The 20356-nt window shown below is 44.0% G+C and overlaps 1 protein-coding gene across 4 annotated transcripts in view; it reads left to right on the top strand.

Annotated features, from left to right (window-relative positions):
* Nucleotides 1-20356, top strand: part of greb1l (GREB1 like retinoic acid receptor coactivator) — a 405959-nt gene that overhangs the window by 264292 nt on the left and 121311 nt on the right. For all 4 annotated transcript variants that reach the window (XM_068031722.1, XM_068031724.1, XM_068031723.1 and 1 more), the window contains 4 exons: nucleotides 3055-3171; nucleotides 7354-7491; nucleotides 9126-9311; nucleotides 18314-18640. In XM_068031722.1, coding sequence (XP_067887823.1) covers nucleotides 3055-3171; nucleotides 7354-7491; nucleotides 9126-9311; nucleotides 18314-18640 — 768 coding nt within the window. The remainder of the gene's footprint in view (nucleotides 1-3054; nucleotides 3172-7353; nucleotides 7492-9125; nucleotides 9312-18313; nucleotides 18641-20356) is intronic.

Below are 20356 nucleotides of genomic sequence, written 5' to 3'. Positions count from 1 at the left end.
GCTATGCTTAGTGTGGATAAGTCGCCTGGTCTGGATGGCTTGCATCTCAGGTTGCTAAAGGAAGTAGGGGTGGAGAGACTGGAAGAGCTTGCCATAATCTTCCAATCTTCCCTTGATACGGTGAAGATGCCAGAGGATTGGAGAGTGGCAAATGTGACACCCCTATTCAAGAAAGGGTGTAAGGACATTCCTAGTATCTCCAGGCTGGTCAATTTAACATCAGTGGTGGGTGGGTAAAGTTTTACAAACAAAAATCAGGGAAAAAATCAACAGGCACTTGGAGAGGTTTGGGTTCATTAATTAAGCAGAGCCAGCACAGATTTGTAAAAGGCAGATTGTGGTTGATTAATCTACTTTAATTTTTTGACAAAGTAACAGTGAAGGTTGATGATGGGAATGCAATGGATGTTGTTTGTATGGATTTTAAGAAAGCATTTGACAAAGTACCACATAAAAGGCTGGTTAACAAAATTGAAACCCATGGAATAAGACGGTCAGTGTCAGCTTGGATAAAGAATTGGCTCAAGGACAGAAAACAGCAAGTCATGGTAAATGGTTGTTTTCAGAATGGTGGATGGCAGAAAGTGGTGTTCCCCAAGGTTCAGTGCTGTTTAGATATATATATATATATATAAATGTCTTGGATTCTGGAATACAGAGTAAAATTTCCACATTTATCGATGATGCCAAACTTGGAGGTGTGACAAACAGTGAGGGTGATACCAGTCATCTGCAACAGGACATAGACAGACTAGCAGAATGGGCAGACAAGTGGCAGATGGAATTTGTTACAGAAAAATGTGAGGTGATGCATTTTGGCAGAAAGGATCGGGAGAGGCAATATCGACTTAATGGCACAGTTTTAAAGAATGTGCAGGGACATCAGGACCTTGGGGTTTATTGAAGGTGGCAGGACATATTGAGAGAATAGTTAGCAAAGCGTATGGGATCTTGGACTTCACAAATAGAGGTATTTGAGCACAAAAGCAGGGAAGTTATGTTGAACCTTTATAAAGGTCTGGTTAGGTCACAACTAGAGTATTGTGTCCAGCTCTGGAAGTGTGTGAGGTTCCCTCAAGAGGGTGCAGTGAATATTTACCAGAATAGTTCCGGGGATGAGGGATTTCAGTTACAAGATTAGGTTGGTGAAGCTGAGGTTGTTCTACTTGAAGCGAAGGAGATTGAGAGGAGATTTGATAGAAGTGTACAAGATTATGACAGGTTTAGATAAGATAGACAAAGAAAAGCTGTCCCCTTTTGCTGATCATACAAGGACTAGGGGACACAGATTTAAGGTTTTGGGCAAGGGTTGCAGGGGGATGTGAAGAAGTACTTTCTTATGCACCAAGCGGTAATGACCTGGAAACCTCAGCCTACGAGGGTGGTGGAAGCAGAGACGATCAATAATTTCAAAAGGAAATTGGATGGGCACTTGTAGGAAATAAACCTGCAGGGCTACGTGGATAGAGTGGGGAAATAGAACTGACCCGATTGCTCTTCAGAGAGCTGTCATGGACTCGATGAGCCGACTGGCTTCCTTCTGTGCCGTAATTTTTTTACTCATTCGGGGGATGTGGGTGTTGCTGGCTATGTCAGCATTTATTGCTCATCCCTAATTGCCCTTGAGAAGGTGGTGGTGAGCTGCCTTCTTGAACTGCTGCAGTCCTTGGGGTGTCGGAACACCAACAGTGCTTTTGGGAAGGGTGTTCCAGGATTTTGACCCAGCGACAGTGAAGAAAAGGTGATATAGTTCCAAGTCAGGATGGTGTGTGGCTTGGAGGGGAACTTGTATCTGGTGGTGTTCCCATGCATCTGCTGCCTTTGTCCTTCTAGGTGGTAGAGGGTTGTGGGTTTGGAAGGAGCCTTGGTATGTTGCAGCAGTGCATCTTGTAGATGGTACACACTGCTGCCACTGTGCGTCAGTGATGGAGTGAATGAAAGGAGGGAATGTCTCTAACTAAGATTGAATGTGCTGGTGCAGTTCATAACAATATATGTGACCACTTGTGTTTAGCTGGACTAGCATGACATGAAAATCTAGTGAAAAAATTTTTATCCTGAAATTACCTTGTTTTATAGAATTCATGATTACAGCTTAACTGGAACTGCTTTCCTTTAATATAGCATCACCTTAAAAATATCAGAAATATTTGCAGCTACATTCCAGTAGAATGTAGAATTCCAATGAATGACAGTTGTGTATCCATAATAACTACTTTGGAATTTGTGCAGTGCTAAGTAGGATATCAGTAACTGCCAATGTCCTGATACCATGGCATAACCTTTTAGTCTGGTTCAATGCTGATAGGGAGATGTCTCTTGATTTTTTTTAACTAATCCAGAGTTTGTGACACTTATTATATCATTGCTATTATATCTGCAAAAATGATTTTATGTACACTTATAAATATACATCTGAGTTGAGCGGCTGCAAAGAATATTTCTTGATTAAGTTTGTACTTAATTTTCTTGTTCCTTCTTTACTGTTTTGTAACAAGACTCATCAGATCCTGTTAGAGATAAACATCACGACAGTGTATGTATTAGTCATTGAAAATTGAATCCTTTTGCTTGTATTGAATGGTGCTGGCTGTCCTCCATTGCCTCACCATGAAAACTATCCTTCATGTGTGAGTGGGCAAGGAGCGTCAGCATACCACTTAGCCTTAGAGGACATCACTGTCAAACCCAACTCTGACCTTACCAAACATCTGAACATATGTATTGTTGACCAGAAGTAATTTGATGCACATGAGGAATGGGAACTTTGATGTATTTCCCCTCTGAAGACCAAGGGCATACAAGCCAGTTGCAGCACCCCAAGCAGTACCAACTGGGGCATAATTTATTAGGTTTAATAATCTTTTCAATATGCCTCTATCTCCCATTCTTTCTCCTAGAGAACTTGTCCAGGTTGTCATATTAGCTGTATTGATTCTTTCTATATCCATGGTATTCAACTTCATAGCAGTACTTTCAAAATGATTATGTATGAAATTTAAGTGTTTGTTGATTGTCTTAAAGAAATAACATCCTTCCTTCCATTCCTTGCAGCCATCATGACAAGCTCTGGACCACCTAAGAAACGTCATCGCGGCTGGTCTCCTGGCTCACCCATATCTGTGCCTGCAGTAATCCCTGTTCCAGCTGTGCAACCAGTCACAAGATCTGGTAAGAATTGTCTGAAACCCCACTGGCTTGGTCACTCACCTGTTTCAGGACTGCTTCTTGTAAAACCAAGTGCTAATTGATGTGTCTTCTATTAATCTACATGCTGCCCTTGTGACATTATCCGGAAAAAGAACGTCAGGTTCCACATGTACACTGACGACAGCCAGCTCTATCTCACCATCACCTTGCTCGATCCGTCCACTCTCTCTGAATTGTCGCAGTGCTTGTCCGGCACCTAGTACTGGATGAATAGAAATTTCCTACAACTGAATATTGGAAAGACCAAAGCCATTGGGCTGGTTTTTATGGGCCTCCTAGGGACAGGATGGAGGCAGGAGGGCCCATAAAATTGCATGGGAAGGCAGGGGTGGAGTCCCCATCGCCTTCCCAACGCCTTCCAATTTAGTTCAGGCAGGGAAGGCCAAAGACGGCTTTCCTGCCCCCAGGCCAATTGATGGCCACTTAAGGGCCTCTTCCTGCCTCCACTTCAATTTAATTGAAGGTGGTGGGGCCAACTGTTGTGGGGAAAGGCTGCCAAGCAAAGCCTGGCAGCCTCCTAGCAGGGTTGGTGGGGGGGCCCTCCTTTGGGGCAATCCAGGGCTCCCTGGCAGTGATGCCCTCACCAACAATCCCCCCCCACCCTGTCACTGGGGCCTGCCTGACTGGCCCCAGCGACCCCCACCCCACTCACCTGTCCTGGGATCCACATCACTCTCCTCTCTTCGGACTGCAGGAAGTCCTGCAGTACCGGCAGTGGCCACTGCCCACGGTGGCACTGCTGATACTGCAGATTTGCTGGCCTTCTGATTGGCCGGCAGTTCTTGGGCGATCATCCCTTAAAGGGACAGCATCCCCGATGATGGGCAGTTAATTGCCTGCCTTCTGTGGAATTGCAATGGAGGTCTGACACAGGGCCAAGGAGGGGTCTGGTCCCATCTTCTGGCCCACCGCTGGAACCCCCATCGCCAGAATAAAATTCGGGCCATTGTCTTCGATTCCTGTCAGGAACTCTGTTCCCAAGCCACCAATTCCATTCCTCTCCCTGGCCACTGTCTGAGGCTGAGACAGACCATTCGCAATCTTGGTGTCCTATTTGACCTCGAGATGAGCTTCCAGCCACATATCTGCTCCATCACCAACAATACCTACCTCTACCTCCTTAACATCGTCTGACTCTGCCCCTGCCTCAGCTCATTTGCTGCTGAAACCCTTAACCATGCCTTTGTTACCTAACTTGACTATTCCCCTGCTTTCAAAGCCAGTGTCACATCTTCCACTTTGTATAAACTAGAGCTCAAGAAAACTCTGTTGCCCATACCCTAACTTGCACCAAGTCCCGTTCACCCCTAACCCCTTTGTTTGCTTACCTACACTGGCTGCTGATTGGAAATTCCTCTGTTTTAACATTCTCATTTCAGTTTTCAGATTTTGTTTATTCATTCGTGGGATGTGAGCGATGCTGGCAAGGTCAGCATATATTGCCCATCCCTAATTACTTTTGAAAAGGTGGTGGTGAACCACTGCAGCCCATGTGGTGTAGGTACCACACACAGTGCTGTTAGGTAGAGATTTGCAAGATTTTGACCCAGTGGCAGTGAAGAAATTGCAATATAGTTCCAAGTCAGGATGATGTGTGACTTGGAGGGGAACTTGCAGGGTGATGTTCCTATGCATCTGCTCCCTTGTTCTAGGTGGTAGAAGTTGTGGGCTTGGAAGGTGCTGTTGAAGGAGGCTTGGCGAGTTGCTGCAGTGCATCTTGTAGATAGTATACACTGTGACACTGTGTGCTAGTGTTAGAGGGAGTGAATGTTGAAGGTGGTTCATGCCATCAAGTCGACTACTTTGTCCTGGATGGCATCGAGCTTCTTGAGTGTTGTTGAGCTGCATTCAACCAGGCAAGTGGAGAGTATTCCATCACACCCCTGACTTGTGCCTTGTAGATAATGAACAGGCTTTGGGGAGTCAGGAGATGAGTTACTTGCCGCAGGATTCCTAGCCTCTGATCTGGTCCACTTGATTTTATGGTCATTGGTAACCCCAGCGATTCAGCGATGGTGATGCTGCTAAATGTCATGGGGAAATGGTTAGATTCTCTCTTGTTGGAGATGGTCATTGCCAGGCACTTGTGTGGTGTGAATGTTACTTGCCACTTATCAGCCCAAGCCTGAATGTTGGAGGGAAAGGCCATTGATGAAGCAGCTGAAGATGGTTGGGCCTAGGACACTACCCTGAGGAACTCCTGCAGTGATGTCTTGGGACTGAGATGATTGACCTACAACAATGACAGCTATCTTTCTTTGTGCTAGGTATGACTCCAACCAGTGGAGAATTCTCTTTGACTTCAATTTTGTTAAGGCTCCTTGGTGCCACATTCGGTCAAGTGCTGCCTTGATGTCAAGGGTGGTCACTTTGACTTGACCTCTGGAATTCGGCTCTTTTGTCCATGTTTGGACCAAGGCTGTAATGAGGTCTGGAACCAAGTGGCCCTGGTGGAACCCAAACTGCGCATCGGTGAGTAAGTGCTGCTTGATAGAACTGCCAACAACACCTTCCATTACTTTGCTGATGACTGAGAGTAGACTAATGAGAAGGTAATTGGCCGGATTAGATTTTTCTTGCTTTTTGTGGACAGGACATACCTAGGCAGTTTTCTACATTGTTGGGTTGATGCCAGTGTTGTAGCTGTACTGGAACGGCTTGGCTAGAGGCGTGGCTAGTTCTGCAGTACAGGTCTTCAGTATTACAGCTGGGATGTTGTTAGGACCCCTAGCCTTTGCTCTATCAAGTGCTTCCAGCCATTTCATGATATCATGTGGAGTGAGTCGAATTGACTGAAGACTGACATCTGTGAACTGGAGACCTCAGGAGGAGGCGAGATGGATCATCTACTTGGCACTTCTGGCTGAAAATGGTTGCCAATGCTTCAGCCTTCTCTTTTGCACTGATGTGATGGGCTCCGCCATCATTGAGGATGGGGATGTTTGTGGAGCCCCCTCCTCTGATTATTTAATTGTTCACCCGCAATTTATGACTGGAAATGGCAGGACTGCAGAGCTTTGATTTGATCCGTTGGTTGTGGGATTGCTTAGCTTTGTGACCGCCATGACCTCACCCCTCCCTATTTCTGTAAAATCCTCCAGCCCTCCAAGATATCTGCGCTCCTCCAGTTCTGGCCTCTTGTACATCCTGAGTTTAATTACCCCACCATTGGCAGCTGCCTTGGCCCCAAGATCTGGAATTCCCTCCCTAAACCTCTCCACCTCACTACTTTTCCTCCTGTAAGATGCTTCTTAAAGCCTACTTCTTTAAATAAGCTTTTGGTCATCTGTCCTAATATCTCCTTATGTGGCTCAGTGTTAAATTTTGTTTGATAATGCTTCTGTGAAGCACCTTGAGATTTTTTACTACATTAAAGTTGTTACATAAACGCAAGTAGTAGTTATTGTTTCTACACTTCCAGCCATGGCTCACATTGTCTGCAAGTGAGAGGGCCTTGAAAATACATATTTCCTGACCTGTACCAACACTGCTGTGAGGTACAGACGAGTTTCCTTGAAATTACACTTCCTTTGATCTCCCAATTTAACAGCTTTGCCATACTAGCCTGACTGAGATTGGGAGTTTAAAGGTGTGATGGATCGCTTGTAATGGTTTTAATACAGTGAAACAAGAACTACAGGGCAACAGTATGCTGTGGTATCATGGTAAACTGTTACATTTGCCATAGAGCCAGCCTTGTTTATCATATCAAAATTTCCCTGAGCAGATTTCCTCCTGTGTGGTTTACCCCATAATGCTGCCACACTGGTCCAACTATCAACAGCTCTGAAGGACGGGTGTGTGTTTTTCGGTTAAATCCCCTAAGAGCACTACAGATTAATGTTGAGCTTGTGCATTGTGTAACTTTATAATTGTACGATGCATGTTATTAAGTGGTGGTATTGTAAACTGGCAGGATTGAGATAAACGTGGAGCTCTCTGGGGAAGTCTTGGTTACAGACAACATGAGTGACACAGAACCTAGCAGTATAATTTGATAGTACTACATGTCTTTCTGGGTTATAGAAGTTTTCAATAGGGTAACATATTTCAAGAAACATCATGACCTGTACTGTAATTATTTTTTAACAATAAATTTTGAGCAAAATTAAAACTGCTGTGTTTCTTCCGTTTTCTGTATAGATACTTTGCTACCCATTCCTGTTCTTCAGTCAATGACAGCTGGAGTTTTGCAGCCACAAGCAATTCCTGTGGGGGAAACTGTTATTATCCCTGAAAATTTATTAAATAATTCTGGTGTGAGACCTGTTATTCTTATAGGTATGTAGCTTTCTTGCTGTTCCTGATCTAACATTGACAGCATCACTACTTAATTACTACTTAATATAAATTGCATGTTAATGCTTGTTTAAATATTTTTAATAAGTTAAATAAGATGAACTCTATTCTATTATGGTGAGGGGAGTAACTTACTGACTTCACCCAGCAGCAATGAGTATTGTCTGCCAATTAGACATATCAGAAAATCAGGGCCCTATAATCCATTGTAGCAGTTAAAATATCAAAACAAACAAACTGTCTTTGTTAGTATCATGTTCACTGGATGAGGAGCTTGCCAAATGAAAGTTACTGATATTGTTTTTGTGAAACGATGGAAACATAAAGTCCAGCTATGCTACAGTAATTAACTCAAAAATGTTTCTCTGCTATCTGCAAACATTTTCCCGTTATTGATTTCCGAACAAGCATATTTCACCGTGTGATCTTGTACCTGTGGTATTCATCTTTACTGTGTCTTTTTAAAAATTGATTTTTCCCCTCCTCTTCTAAAGATAGTGGGAGTGATAGTGACGCAGTGATTAGCACCGCAGCCTCGCAGCTCCAGCGACCCGGGTTCGATTCTGGGTACTGCCTGTGTGGAGTTTGCAAGTTCTCCCTGTGACCGCGTGGGTTTTCTCCGGGTGCTCCGGTTTCCTCCCACAGCCAAAGACTTGCAGGTTGATAGGTAAATTGGCCATTATAAATTGCCCCTAGTATAGGTAGGTGGTAGGGGAATTGAGGGAAGGTGGGGATTTGGTAGGAATATGGGATTAATGTAGGATTAGTATAAATGGGTGGTTGATGGTCGGCACAGACTCGGTGGGCCGAAGGGCCTGTTTCAGTGCTCTATCTCTAAATAAATAAAAAATAAATAAAAGCAATGTTTTTAGTCTGCTAGTATGAAATATATTTATTTGTTTCAAGAAGTGGCTGCAGGATCAAGTTATAATGTGGTGAGACTTCAAATGTTTCTTTATCTTTTCACTTAAAGGCTTAATGACTTTGAAATAAACTAATTTGTAGCTGCAAACTTTACCTTGTCTCATCATTTTGAGAGTCCATCTTTTGGAAGATTGGATTTGCCCAAGTGAGACATGGTATCCAGCTCATATAGCACAGGATCTCATTGTCATACCTTTCGAGATTTGAATAGTTGCTCCTGATTGTAAGTGACCTCAGTTTTGTTTAGGGGGTGAGATGAGTCATGGTTAACCGGAGAGAATATCTAGTGCAGTCCTGAAACTTAATCGCACTTACCATTTAAGCATCCAGCTGAGATACTGATCACAATCAGAGACAGCAACCTTGATTTAATTTATTTTCGCTTGCCTTATCTCAAGAACCTTGAGACCAACTTTAGCACCCCAACACTGCCCTAGCTGTGATTAGCTATAGCTCCCTGGGAATAAGGGATTGATTTAGGGACATCCTGAACTCTATGGCAACTATTTTTCTTTTGATTTAATAGCAAAAAAAGTAAAATAAATCTGTTCTCTTCAGAAGATTAACTAGCACACACGATTTAACATATTTCCACTTGAAAATATATATTTCAGTGATGTGCCCTTACCTAGACAAAATAGATTTGATCTTGGGTATTAAGGGAAGACTGAAACATTTCTTGTGTTTTGCAGGTTATGGCTCTTTACCATATTTTTATGGCAATGTTGGTGATATTGTAGTAAGTCCTCTGCTTGTAAATTGTTACAAGTTTCCACAGCTAACTTCAGCTGAGCTAGAACAGCTGGGAATCTCCAACAGCCAGATCCTAACAGTGGAAAACATGATCCTCTTGACAATACAATATCTGATTCATCTTGGTAAGATTTCAGCAGTTTACTTTTAAAGAACATCATGCTAATTCTCATTCTTTTAATTCTGGTTATACTTTCTAGTGAGGTCTGAAAGGATTTACTGCTAGATCAGTGGTTCTCAAAACATTTTTGGTTGAAGGACCCCTTTTCAAATGGATAAGTAATCACGGACCCACCATCTAAATTATAATACAGCATAATAATTAGAATGTGAAAGTGCTGCTTGTAAAGAGTGTATGTATGATCATGCTTTTAAAAAACAGCTTTTTATGTACAGATAGCAGAGATGGGTGTGCCTCTTCTCACTGCAGAGTCTCTCTAGGAGCATGGAGAGAGCAGGAGTTGGGGGAGAACAAAGCACAGAGAAATCACTAGGGAGAAAGGGGAGAGCAGGAGCACTGGAGAAACACAGCAAGGGGAGAGCAGAGTATGGAGAGAGCATTAGAGGAGCCAGGGAAGAGCACAGCACGCCGCTCATATGCCTACTTTTGACCACGGCACCTGGGCATTTGCCAACGTTGCCTGTCTGTAAGGCTGGCTCTGCGTCACGGACCCCCTGGATGGTCTCTGCAGACTCGAAGGGGTCCACCAGTTTGAGAACCACAGTGCTAGAGCACCAGTGTAGAGGTGCCCTCTACTGCTGACTCTGCTGGAGTTTGTGGGGTCAATGAGAGGGCACCTAAATAACATTTTTCTAGGGGTTCGGCTGGAATTATGGTGGGAGACTGCTGGAAATACCAATGAATTTTGGTACCCCTATGTTTTTGTGCTTGTGTGTGGTGTGTTACTCTGATTTAGGAAGAATTGAACCATTGAAGTGAATGAGTAATTAGGCTGCTCGAATGGGGTGTTGCGTGACACTTCCAAATTATGCTCACCATGGTCAGTTTGTACAATTGGCCCTTTCTCACCTCCTCACATGGATGTGTATACCTATCTAAATTACATTCTACATTCCATGTACTGTAGCTGTTCATTTCCTCACCACCTTCCTCAAGCAGAGCTAGTTGTAAAAAAAAAAAGAGGGCAGGACTTTCAACGTCAGTGGGGATGTAACGCACGTGGCAATGGGTTGGTCTAAAGAGTGGAGACTTGGGACTCAAGTACTTAATTCCTCAAAAGTGAGAGTGCATGTGCATGATGCCATAAAAAGATTGGGGGATGAGTTTCATCAGAACTTCTTCACCTTTGCTGCCATAACTGCAGCAAAAACCTCCCTTGATCTGTGTAAATGGGGGTTCTGCTGCAATTCTAACTAAGTTATGGTGGTAGACCTGGTGAAGCTCTGAGGGAATTCACTCCCCACCCCAGTAGTATATGGAATTTATGAATAGGGACACGGCATACAAGTAAAGAAATAATGTCCATTTTTGTTCTAATTATACCTCTAAGAAGTGCCTTGGTATGTTTTTCTGTGAGAAAGGCATTATTTAATTTTTAAATTAGAGATACAGCACTGAAACAGGCCCTTCGGCCCACCGAATCTGTGCTGACCAACAACCACCCATTTATACTAATCCTACATTCCCAACCATTCTCCTACCACCTACCTACACTAGGGGCAATTTACAATGGCCAATTTACCTATCAACCTGCAAGTCTTTGGCTGTGGGAGGAAACCAGAGCACCCGGCAGAAACCTACACGGTCACAGAGAGAACTTGCAAACTCCACACAGGCAGTATCCAGAACTGAACCCGGGTCACTGTAGCTGTGAGGCTGCGGTGCTAACCACTGCGCCACTGTGCCGCCCTAATATATAAAACCTTGGTTATGCCACAGTTAGAGTGCTATGTATAGTTATTATAGAATCATAGGGCGGGATCTTATTCCCTTTTAAAGTAATCACAGGGTGGGACCATTTCTGCCGTTCAGTTAAGGACGGTGGGTGAGTTCCTGAGGCTGCAGGACCAAGTGAAAAGCCACCAGCAAGTCACCTCCAGGCACCTGTTGGGCTTCAGCCTCAGCAAGTGGCCCGACCGCCTCTGGGAAGATCCCGGCTGTGTCCCCAATCTGCCCTTAAGTGGGCTTATAAATATTTAGATTGTCTACCAGCTGCTGCTGGGCAGGTAGTCATTGCCAGTTTCACCCTACCTCTGGCAAGGTTGGCCAGAGGCGGGAACGCATTGGACTGACCCACGCCCTCACGTCCTAATTTCTTTCCAGACCCGCCTTCAGTGAGACCAGGAAAATTCTATCCATAGAGTGAAGCAGCACTAAAGGAGGCCATTTGGCCCATCGTGCCATTGCCAGCTCCCCTGCTCCTTCTCCGTGGCCCTATACATTTTTCCCCTTCAAGTAATTATCTAATTCCCTTTTGAATGTTACTATGAATCTACTCCACCATCCTTACAGACAGTGCATTCCAGATGACAACAACCTGCCGTGTAGACAATGTTTCCTCATGTCGCCTTTGGTTCTTTTGTCAATGACCTTAAATCAATGTCCTCTGGTTACCAACCGTTCTGCCATTGGAAACAGTTTCTCTTTATTTCATAATTTTGAACACCTCTATCAAATCCCCTCTTAATCTTCTCTGCTCCTAGAAGAACAGTCCCAGCTTCTCCAGTCTATCCATGTAACTGAAGTCCCTCATAATTCCAGTCAATCCCCTCTTCATCTCTCTTAGACCTTGACATCCTTCCTGAAGTATGGTGCTCAGGATACTCCAGCTGAGGCCTAACCAGTGTTTTATAAAAGTTTAGCATAACTTCCATACTTTTGTACTCTATTCCTCTATTAATAAAGCCCAGGATCCCAAATATTTTCTTAAGAGCCTTCTCAACCTGTCCTGCCACCTTCGAAGACTTGTGTGCATCCATCCCCAGGTCTCTCTGTTCCTACACCCACTTTAATATTGTACCATTTAGTTCATCATTGATTTTTCTCATTCTTCCTACCAAAATGTAAAACTTGATACTTCTCTATGTTAAATTTCATCTGCCATATACCTGCTCAGTTCACCAGTCTGTATATGTCCCCCTGAAGTCTGTTACTATCTTCCTCATTGTTTACTACATTTCCAAGTTTTGTATCAACTGCAGGCTCTGAACTTATGCCCTGTACACTCTCGTCTAGGTCATCTGTGATCTATCGATCTCTCTTGAATATACTCAGGGACTGAGCATTCATGGCTTTCTGGAGTGGAGAATTTCAAAGATTCACAACCCTCCGAGTGAAGAAATTTCTCCTCATCTCTTATTCTGAGACTGTGACCCCGTGTTCTAGATTCACAACCAGAGGAAACATTTTCTCAGCGTCTACCCTGTCAAACCCCTTAGGAATTTTATATGTTGCAATTAGATCACCTCTCATTCTTCTAAAGTCTAGGAACTATGGGCCTAGTCTACTGAGGCCAGAATTTTATGCCCCTCGCAGTAGCGGGCTGGAGGCCGGTGGGAGGGGGGGAGGGGGGGTGGGTAAAATTGGTTGAGAGAGGGGGTGTGGTGCTGTTCCCGTCACCTCCCCGACCCACTGCAATTTTACCAGTGGCGGGGGAGGTGACAAACGGCCTGCCACCCCAGGCCAATTAAGGCCCTTAAGTGGCCAATTAATTGCCACTTAAGGGCCTCCTCCCTCTGCTGCTGGTATATTACCAGCGGCGGGCGGTTCAGTAGCTCAGAAGGCTGCCCAGTAACTCCTTGCAGGCTGTGGGGGGCCCTCCTGATCGGGCACCCTGTGCCCGACAGAGGGTTCCTCCCTGCGGCACAAGCTGTCCCCACTGGAGGACCTTCCCATCCCTGCCACCGCTGCCTTGCCGGGGCCCAGCCAATGTCCCTGGTGAGGCCCCATACACTTAACTGTATTCCAGGGTATTGTCCTGGCTGGGTGCAGTCCCAGCAGTGCCCACCATTCCCGGTGGTGCTGCTGGGACTGAAGAGCTGCCAGCCCGCTGATTGGCTGGCAGCTCTTGTAGGTGGGACTTCCTGCCTCAGAGGGACAAAAGTACCACCCAAAGCTAATTAAGGCCCTGAGCCACGTAAAATTATGGTGTGGCTTCCAGGCCCAGCGGAAGTAGGCTCGCCACTGACTTTTTTTTCAGATGGACGGGGCCTCAGGGCCAACGTAAATTTCTGGCCTTAGTCTTTCCTCATAGGATAATCCCCTCATCCCAGGAACCAGTCTAATGAACTGTCATTGCACTCCCTCTAGGGCAAGTATATCCTTTCTTAGGTAAGGAGACCATAATTTGTACACAATACTTCAGTTGTGGCCGCACCAGTGCCCTATACGATCATAATAAGACTTCTTTATTCTTATCCTTTTGTAACGAAAGCGAACATACCATTTGCCTTTCTAATTGCTTGCTGCACCTGCATGTTAACTTTCTGTGACTCATGTACAAGGACACCCAGGCCCCCCTGAATGCAAACATTTCCCAGTCTCTCACCATTCAAAATATATTTTGCTTTTATATTTTTCCTACAAAAGTAGATGACTTCACACTTCACCACATTGTATTCCATCTGGCATGTTCTTGCTCACTCACGCAACCTGTCTATATTCTTCTGTAGCCTCTTTGCATCCTTCTCGGCACTTACTGTCCTACCTGACTGTATCGTCAGCAGATTTGGATACATTACACTCAGTCCCCTCATCTAAGGCATTGATACAGACTGTAAATAGCTGAGGCCCAAGTACTAATGCTTGTGGTATCCTGCTAGTTACAGCCTGCCAACCGGAAAATGTCCCGTTTATTCCTACTCTCTGTTTTCTATCCATTAATCAGTCCTCAATCTATGTCAGTTGCCTCCAATCCCACGTGGCACCTTATCGAATGTTTTTTGAAAATCCAAATACACCACATCCACTAGTTCCCCCTTATCCATCTTACTTGTTACATCCTCAAAAACCTCTCAACAGATTTGCCAAACACGATTTCCCTTTCATAAATCTGTGTTGACTCTTAATCATGTTATGATTCAAAGTGCCTTGTCCAATGTCACTAATAATAGATTCTAGCATTTTGTCTACTACTGATGGCATTTAGTTCCCTGTTTTCTCTCTTCCTCCTTTCTTAAATAGTGTTTGTTACTTTCCAATCCTTATGAACTGTTCAAGAGTCTGAGGAATTCTGGAAGATCAACAAAAACAACAAAGAACAAAGAACAGTACAGCACAGGAACAGGCCATTCGGCCCTCCAAGCCTGCGCCAATCTTGATGCCTGCCTAAACTAACACCTTCTGCACTTCCGGGGCCCATATCCCTCTATTCCCTTCCTATTCATGTATTTGTCAAGATGTCTCTTAAACGTCGCTATCGTATCTGCTTCCATCACCTCCCCTGGCAGCAAGTTCCAGGCACTCACCACCCTCTGTGTAAAAAACTTTGCCCCTCACACCTTAAACCTATGTCCCCTAGTAACTGACTCTTCCACCCTGGGAAAAAGCTTCTGACTATCCACTCTGTCCATGCCGCTCATAACTTTGTAAACCTCTATCATGTCGCCCCTCCACCTCCGTCGTTCCAGTGAAAACAATCCGAGTTTATCCAACCTCTCCTCATAGCTAATGCCCTCCAGACCAGGCAACATCCTGGTAAACCTCTTCTGTACCCTCTCCAAAGCCTCCACGTCCTTCTGGTAGTGTGGCGGCCAGAATTGCACGCAATATTCTAAGTGTGGCCTAACTAAGGTTCTGTACAGCTGCAACATGATCAAAACTAATGCATCCACTATCTGTGCAGCTACCTCTTTTAAAACCCTAGGATGCAAGGGACTTGTCACCATTTAGTTCCATTAATTTCTCTAGTACTATTTCTTGTACTGATTTCTTTAAAGATTTTTTCCTCATTCTTGCTCAACCCCACTATTTCTGGAATGTTTTTTGTGTCTTCTACTGGGAAGGCAGATGCAAAGTATATGTTTCATGTCTCTTCCATTTCCTTATTCCCTTTTGTAGTATCACCAATCCCTGTCTCTAATGGACCTACATTTCCTTTCACTAATCTTTCTATTTGCATACCTATAGAAATATTTATAATCGTTTTTTCTGTCTCTTCCTAATCTATTCTCGTATTCTCTTTTCTCTTCCCAATCAATGTTTTGGTCCTCTTTTTCTAAATTCTAAATGCCTCTCAATCCTCATGTTTACTACGTTTAATGGCAACATTATAAATCTGTTCCTTTGAGCTAATATTGTTTTTACTCTTATTAGCCACGGTTGGACCACTTTTTCTGTGGGGTTTTTATGCCTTAAAGGAATGTATATTTGTTGCAAACTGTGTATTGATTCTTTAAATGCTAGCTATTGTTTGTCTACCATCATATCTTTTAACATAAAATGACTTGCATTTATGTAACACCTTTCACAACCACTGGACATTCCAAAGCACTTTAAAGCCAATGAAGTATTTTTGAAGTGTAGTTTTTTTTTTATGTGGCAGCCAATTTGCATACTGCAAACTCCCACTTACAAGAATGTGATAATGACCAGATTATCTTTTTTTTAATGTTGTTTGAAATAGTGCCATGGGTTCTTTTGCATCCACCAGAGGGGGTAGACAGGGTCCTGGTTTAACATTGTCTTTGAAAGATGGTACCTCCAACGGTGCAAAACTCACTAAGTACTGTACTGGAGTGTCAGCCTTGATTTTTGTGCTCAAGCCCTGGAGTGGGACATGAAGCCACAACTCAGAGGCAAGAGTGCTACCAGCTGAACCACAGCTGATGCATAGCATAGTTTCCCAATCTACCTTAGCTAACTCATCCCTCATACATACACAGTTTAGATTTCTTTAGATTTAAGACCCAAGTTTCAGGCTTAACTAAATCACTTCCAACCTCAGTATAAAAATCTGTTATATTGTGGTCACTCTTCCCTAGAGGCCCCTTTACTACAAGGTTATTAATTAATCATTTTCCATTGCACATTGCATTGCATTCCATTCCTAACTAGCCTGTTCCCCAGTTGGTTCCTTGATATACTGATCTAGGACTCATCCTCCATGCTATTACTGCAAATTTGGCTTGCCCAGTCTGTATGAAGATTAAAATCCCCCAGATTACTGTATTACCCTTCTTACATGCACCTCTTATTTCCTGATGTATACTCTGCCGTATACTACAAATACTCTTAGGGGGCTTATAAACTACTCCCTGCAATGTTTTCTGCCCCTTGCCATTTCTTAGCTCCAGCTAAACTGATCTAGAGGCTGGATTTTACATCGAGCAGACAGGAGCCGGCCACCAACGTAAAAGTTGTTGACGAACCCGCTTCCACCTAGCCCGGGGATCCGTCCCGCATTTTACGGATCCCCAGGCTTTAATTGTTCTGAGGCGGAACTTCCACCTGCTTGAGGGAGAAAGTCCTGCCTCATTGAGCTGCCGGCCAATCATCGGGCCGGCAGCTCTTAGCCCCGGTAACTCCACCGGGAACGGTGGCCACTGCTGGGACTGCTGTCCAGCCGAGGACATGGAGCCAGGCCTGCAGGTAAGTTTGGGTTGCCTCACCGGGGTAATCGGTCGGGCCCCGGCGAGGCAAGGGTTGTCGTTTGTGGGGAAGGGGGCGTCTTGGGTCCTGGAGGTGGTTGGGGAAGTAGGGGTGGCCCTCAATCGGGGTGCGGAGACCCGACAACTGTCACTGAGCGGCCTTTCCTGCACCAGGACGCCCGCTTGCCACGGGTAAAATCCCCATGGAGGCGGGCGAAGGCCCTTAAGTGGCTGTCAAGTGGCCACTTAAGGTCCTTAATTGGCCTGGGGTGGGCGGCCCTTTTTCACCCCCACAACGCCCTACGTAAAGTGGAGTGGGTCGGGAAGGGATCCCGCTTAATTTTACGCTACCTTCCGGCTTGCTGCGGTGGCGTAAAATTCCAGCCTACATCATCATTTTCTAGCTAAGAGCCTTTCTCTCTACTGTCTTTATTCCATCCTTTATTATCAAGGTTACCTCTCCTCCTTTTCCATTTTACCTATCTCTTTTAAAAATTAAGTATCCTGGAAGATGAAATTGAATAAATATTAGAAACATAGGAAGGTTCAAGGCTATGGGAGGACCAAGGCAGTGGGATTAATTTTGGATTGTTCAAGTGAAGAGCTGGTGGCGACATGATTGGCCAAATGTTCTGCTTCTGTACTGGAAATTTCTTTGGTTCTTGATGGATATAGAAATTTACTTGAAACTAAACCATGCACATAAAACAAGATTTTAAAATACTAAAAGACCAAGTTAGGGCTGATATTTATAATTATTCTTTGCACAGAATGGTCAACACAAGAAGTGGATTTTCTGTTAGATTGCTAGAGATAAAAACTCTGGATTCATTTCAGTTTAAGAAAGGATTACCTTGGATACCTTGATGTTGAAATGATATGTTCTTTCTGGATGGATGAGCTAAAATGGAGCACATGGGCCCACATTTATTTTAGCTAAACCTGATTTTTGACAGCCACTTTTTTAGCACATGTTGCAGATTTTTAATGGCTGAAAAATCTATTTTATCATACTGAGATCCTTTGTGAGGCTGAATTTTTTTGCAACATACATGCTTTAAGTGGCACATTGGATTATCAGCAGATCATCCTGGAAAGTCTATTCCAGTATGCTTTACCCCCCAATTTCAGTAGAGCACCCCAAATGCACCTGTGCATTATTTTTTTTATTGCCTCCACAAGCTGCCCTTGTGGCTTCTCTGAGTGACATTGCCAATTGGTGTAAAATTTGGAGCAGTTTCATGCTGTCGTCCCAAAGTTCTGATGCGAGGCTGCACAAACGCATTTCACACAGGGCTCTTACAGCTACCCCTGAGACTTTCAGTTCATTGGTCTGAACTGGATTAAAAGAACTAGCTCATGTGCATGGAATTGTGAGCACAAACTTACATTCTGACATTCCATTACATAGAATGTCCAAACCATGGTATCATATGTGAAACACAGTCTATCACCATCTTGTCTCCTTTGTCAGATATCAAAAGCAATATATATCAGGAGACAAGACATTGTCTCAGACTATAGTTGTGTGATCTGGTATTTGATACTTCCATAATGGGGATATATTTTCTTGTTTCAGGTCCAGACCAGATGCCTCTCAGGGAAGAATTTGAACAGATTATGCTGAAAGCAATACAGGACTCAAGCCTTAAAGACAGATGCTTATCAATGGGAGGCCCTTGTTCCACTGTGTCTCCAGGACAACTACCCTGGCTAGCTCGACTTGCTGCCAGTGTTTCACGAGATTTGGTGCAAGTTGTTTTTACTCAGAACTCCCTGGCAGAAGGCATTTCAGAGACCTTAAGGACATTTGGTGATGTACATCTGCAACAGAAAATACCAAACTATGTGGTAGTCATTTGTACATCAAAGATGAAAGGAAATGAGTTCTGTGTGGTGGTTTTAGGTAAGTAGAATTTCAGATCTATCTACCCTATCTAAGCCCCTCGTAATTTTGTATACCTCAACCAGGATGTTGTCGACATGGATTTTAAGAAATTTTTTTGCCAAGTACCATATAAAAAGCTGGTTAACTGAATTGAGGCTCATGGAATCGGAGAGACAGTGTTGGCTTGGATAGAAAGTGGGCTAAAGGACAAAAAAAAATATCGAGTCGTGGTAAATGCTTGTTTTTCAGACTGGAGGATGGTAGACAGTGGTGTACCCCAAGGGTCTGTTCTAGGACCACTGCTTATTTTTGATATAGGAGGTTAGGATCTGGAATGCATTGCTAGAGAGTGTGGTGGAGGCAGGTTCAATTGAGGCATTCAAAAAGGAATCTGAAAAGGAAGAATATGCACAGTTACTGGGAAAAGGCAGGGGAATAACACTAAGTGAATTGTTCATTCGGAGAGCCAGTGCAGACATGAAGGGGCAAATGGCCTCCCTCTGTGCTGTAACAATTCTGTGATTCTGTGTGATATAAATGACTTGGATATTGGAATACAGAGTAAAATTTCCATATTTGCCAATGATACCAACTTGAAGATGTGGCAAACAGTGAAGCTGATACCAATTGACTGCAACTGGACACAAAAAAGCTAGCAGAATGGACAGACAAGTGGCAGATGGAACATAATACAGAGAAGAATGAGGTGATGCATTTTGGCAGAAGGGATAGGGAGATGCAATATAGACCAAATGGCGCAGTTCTAAAGAGTGTGCAGGAACAGAACAACCTGGGGGTTCATGTGCATCTTTGAAGGTGGCAGGACATATTGAGAGAGTAGTTAGCAAAGCATATGAGATCTCAGGCTTCATAAATAGAGGTATTGAATACAAAAGCAGGGAAGTTATGCTGAACCTGTGTAAAGCTCTGTTTAGGCCACAACTAGAGTATTGTATCCAGTTCAGGTAACCACACTTTAGGAAGGATGTGAGGACCCTTGAGAGGGTGCAGGGAAGATTTACCAGAATGGTTCCAGGGATGAGGGATTTTAGCTACAAGGTTATGTTGGAGAATCTGGAGTTGTTCTCCTTGGAGCAAAGGAGATTGAGGCGAGTTTTGATAGAGGTGTACAAGATTATGACAGGTTTAGATAAGGTAGAAAAAGAAAAGCTGTTCTCTTTAGCTGATCACACAAGGACTAGATTTAAGGTTTTGGGCAAGGAATGCAAGGGGACTGTGAGAAAGACTTTTTTACACAGCGAGTGGTAATGACCTGGAACTCTCTGCCTACGAGGGTGGTGGAAGTGGAGACGATGAATGATTTCAAAAGGAAATTGGATGGGCACTTGAGGGAAATAAACTTCCAGGCCTATGGGGATAGAGCAGGGGAATGCGAAGGATTGGATTATCCTAGAGAGAGCCATCATGGATTCAAATGACCGAATGGCCGCCTTCTGTGCTGTTATGACTCTATGTCATCGTAAATGGGTGCTGCCACTGTACAGTATTTTAGATCTTCTGCTAGCTATACATTTGAAATTGGTCTTGGTTGTACAATATAATTGATCAGATAGAGAGTTCATTATGAGGCTGATGAAATAGTTGGGCTGACTTTCCCCGGCCCCTCTAAAGAGCACTCAACAGACTCAGCATACTGGAGGTGCTGCTTTTGCACATGGAGAAGTCCAGCTGATTTCCTGGATTGGCAATTTATAAGGCCCAGATGTCCTCCTA

The sequence above is a fragment of the Heterodontus francisci genome, chromosome 5 (assembly GCF_036365525.1).
Source record: "Heterodontus francisci isolate sHetFra1 chromosome 5, sHetFra1.hap1, whole genome shotgun sequence".
Lineage (NCBI taxonomy): Eukaryota > Metazoa > Chordata > Chondrichthyes > Heterodontiformes > Heterodontidae > Heterodontus > Heterodontus francisci.
Note: the sequence above shows the minus strand (reverse complement) of the source record. Positions and strands in the feature narration are given on the sequence as shown.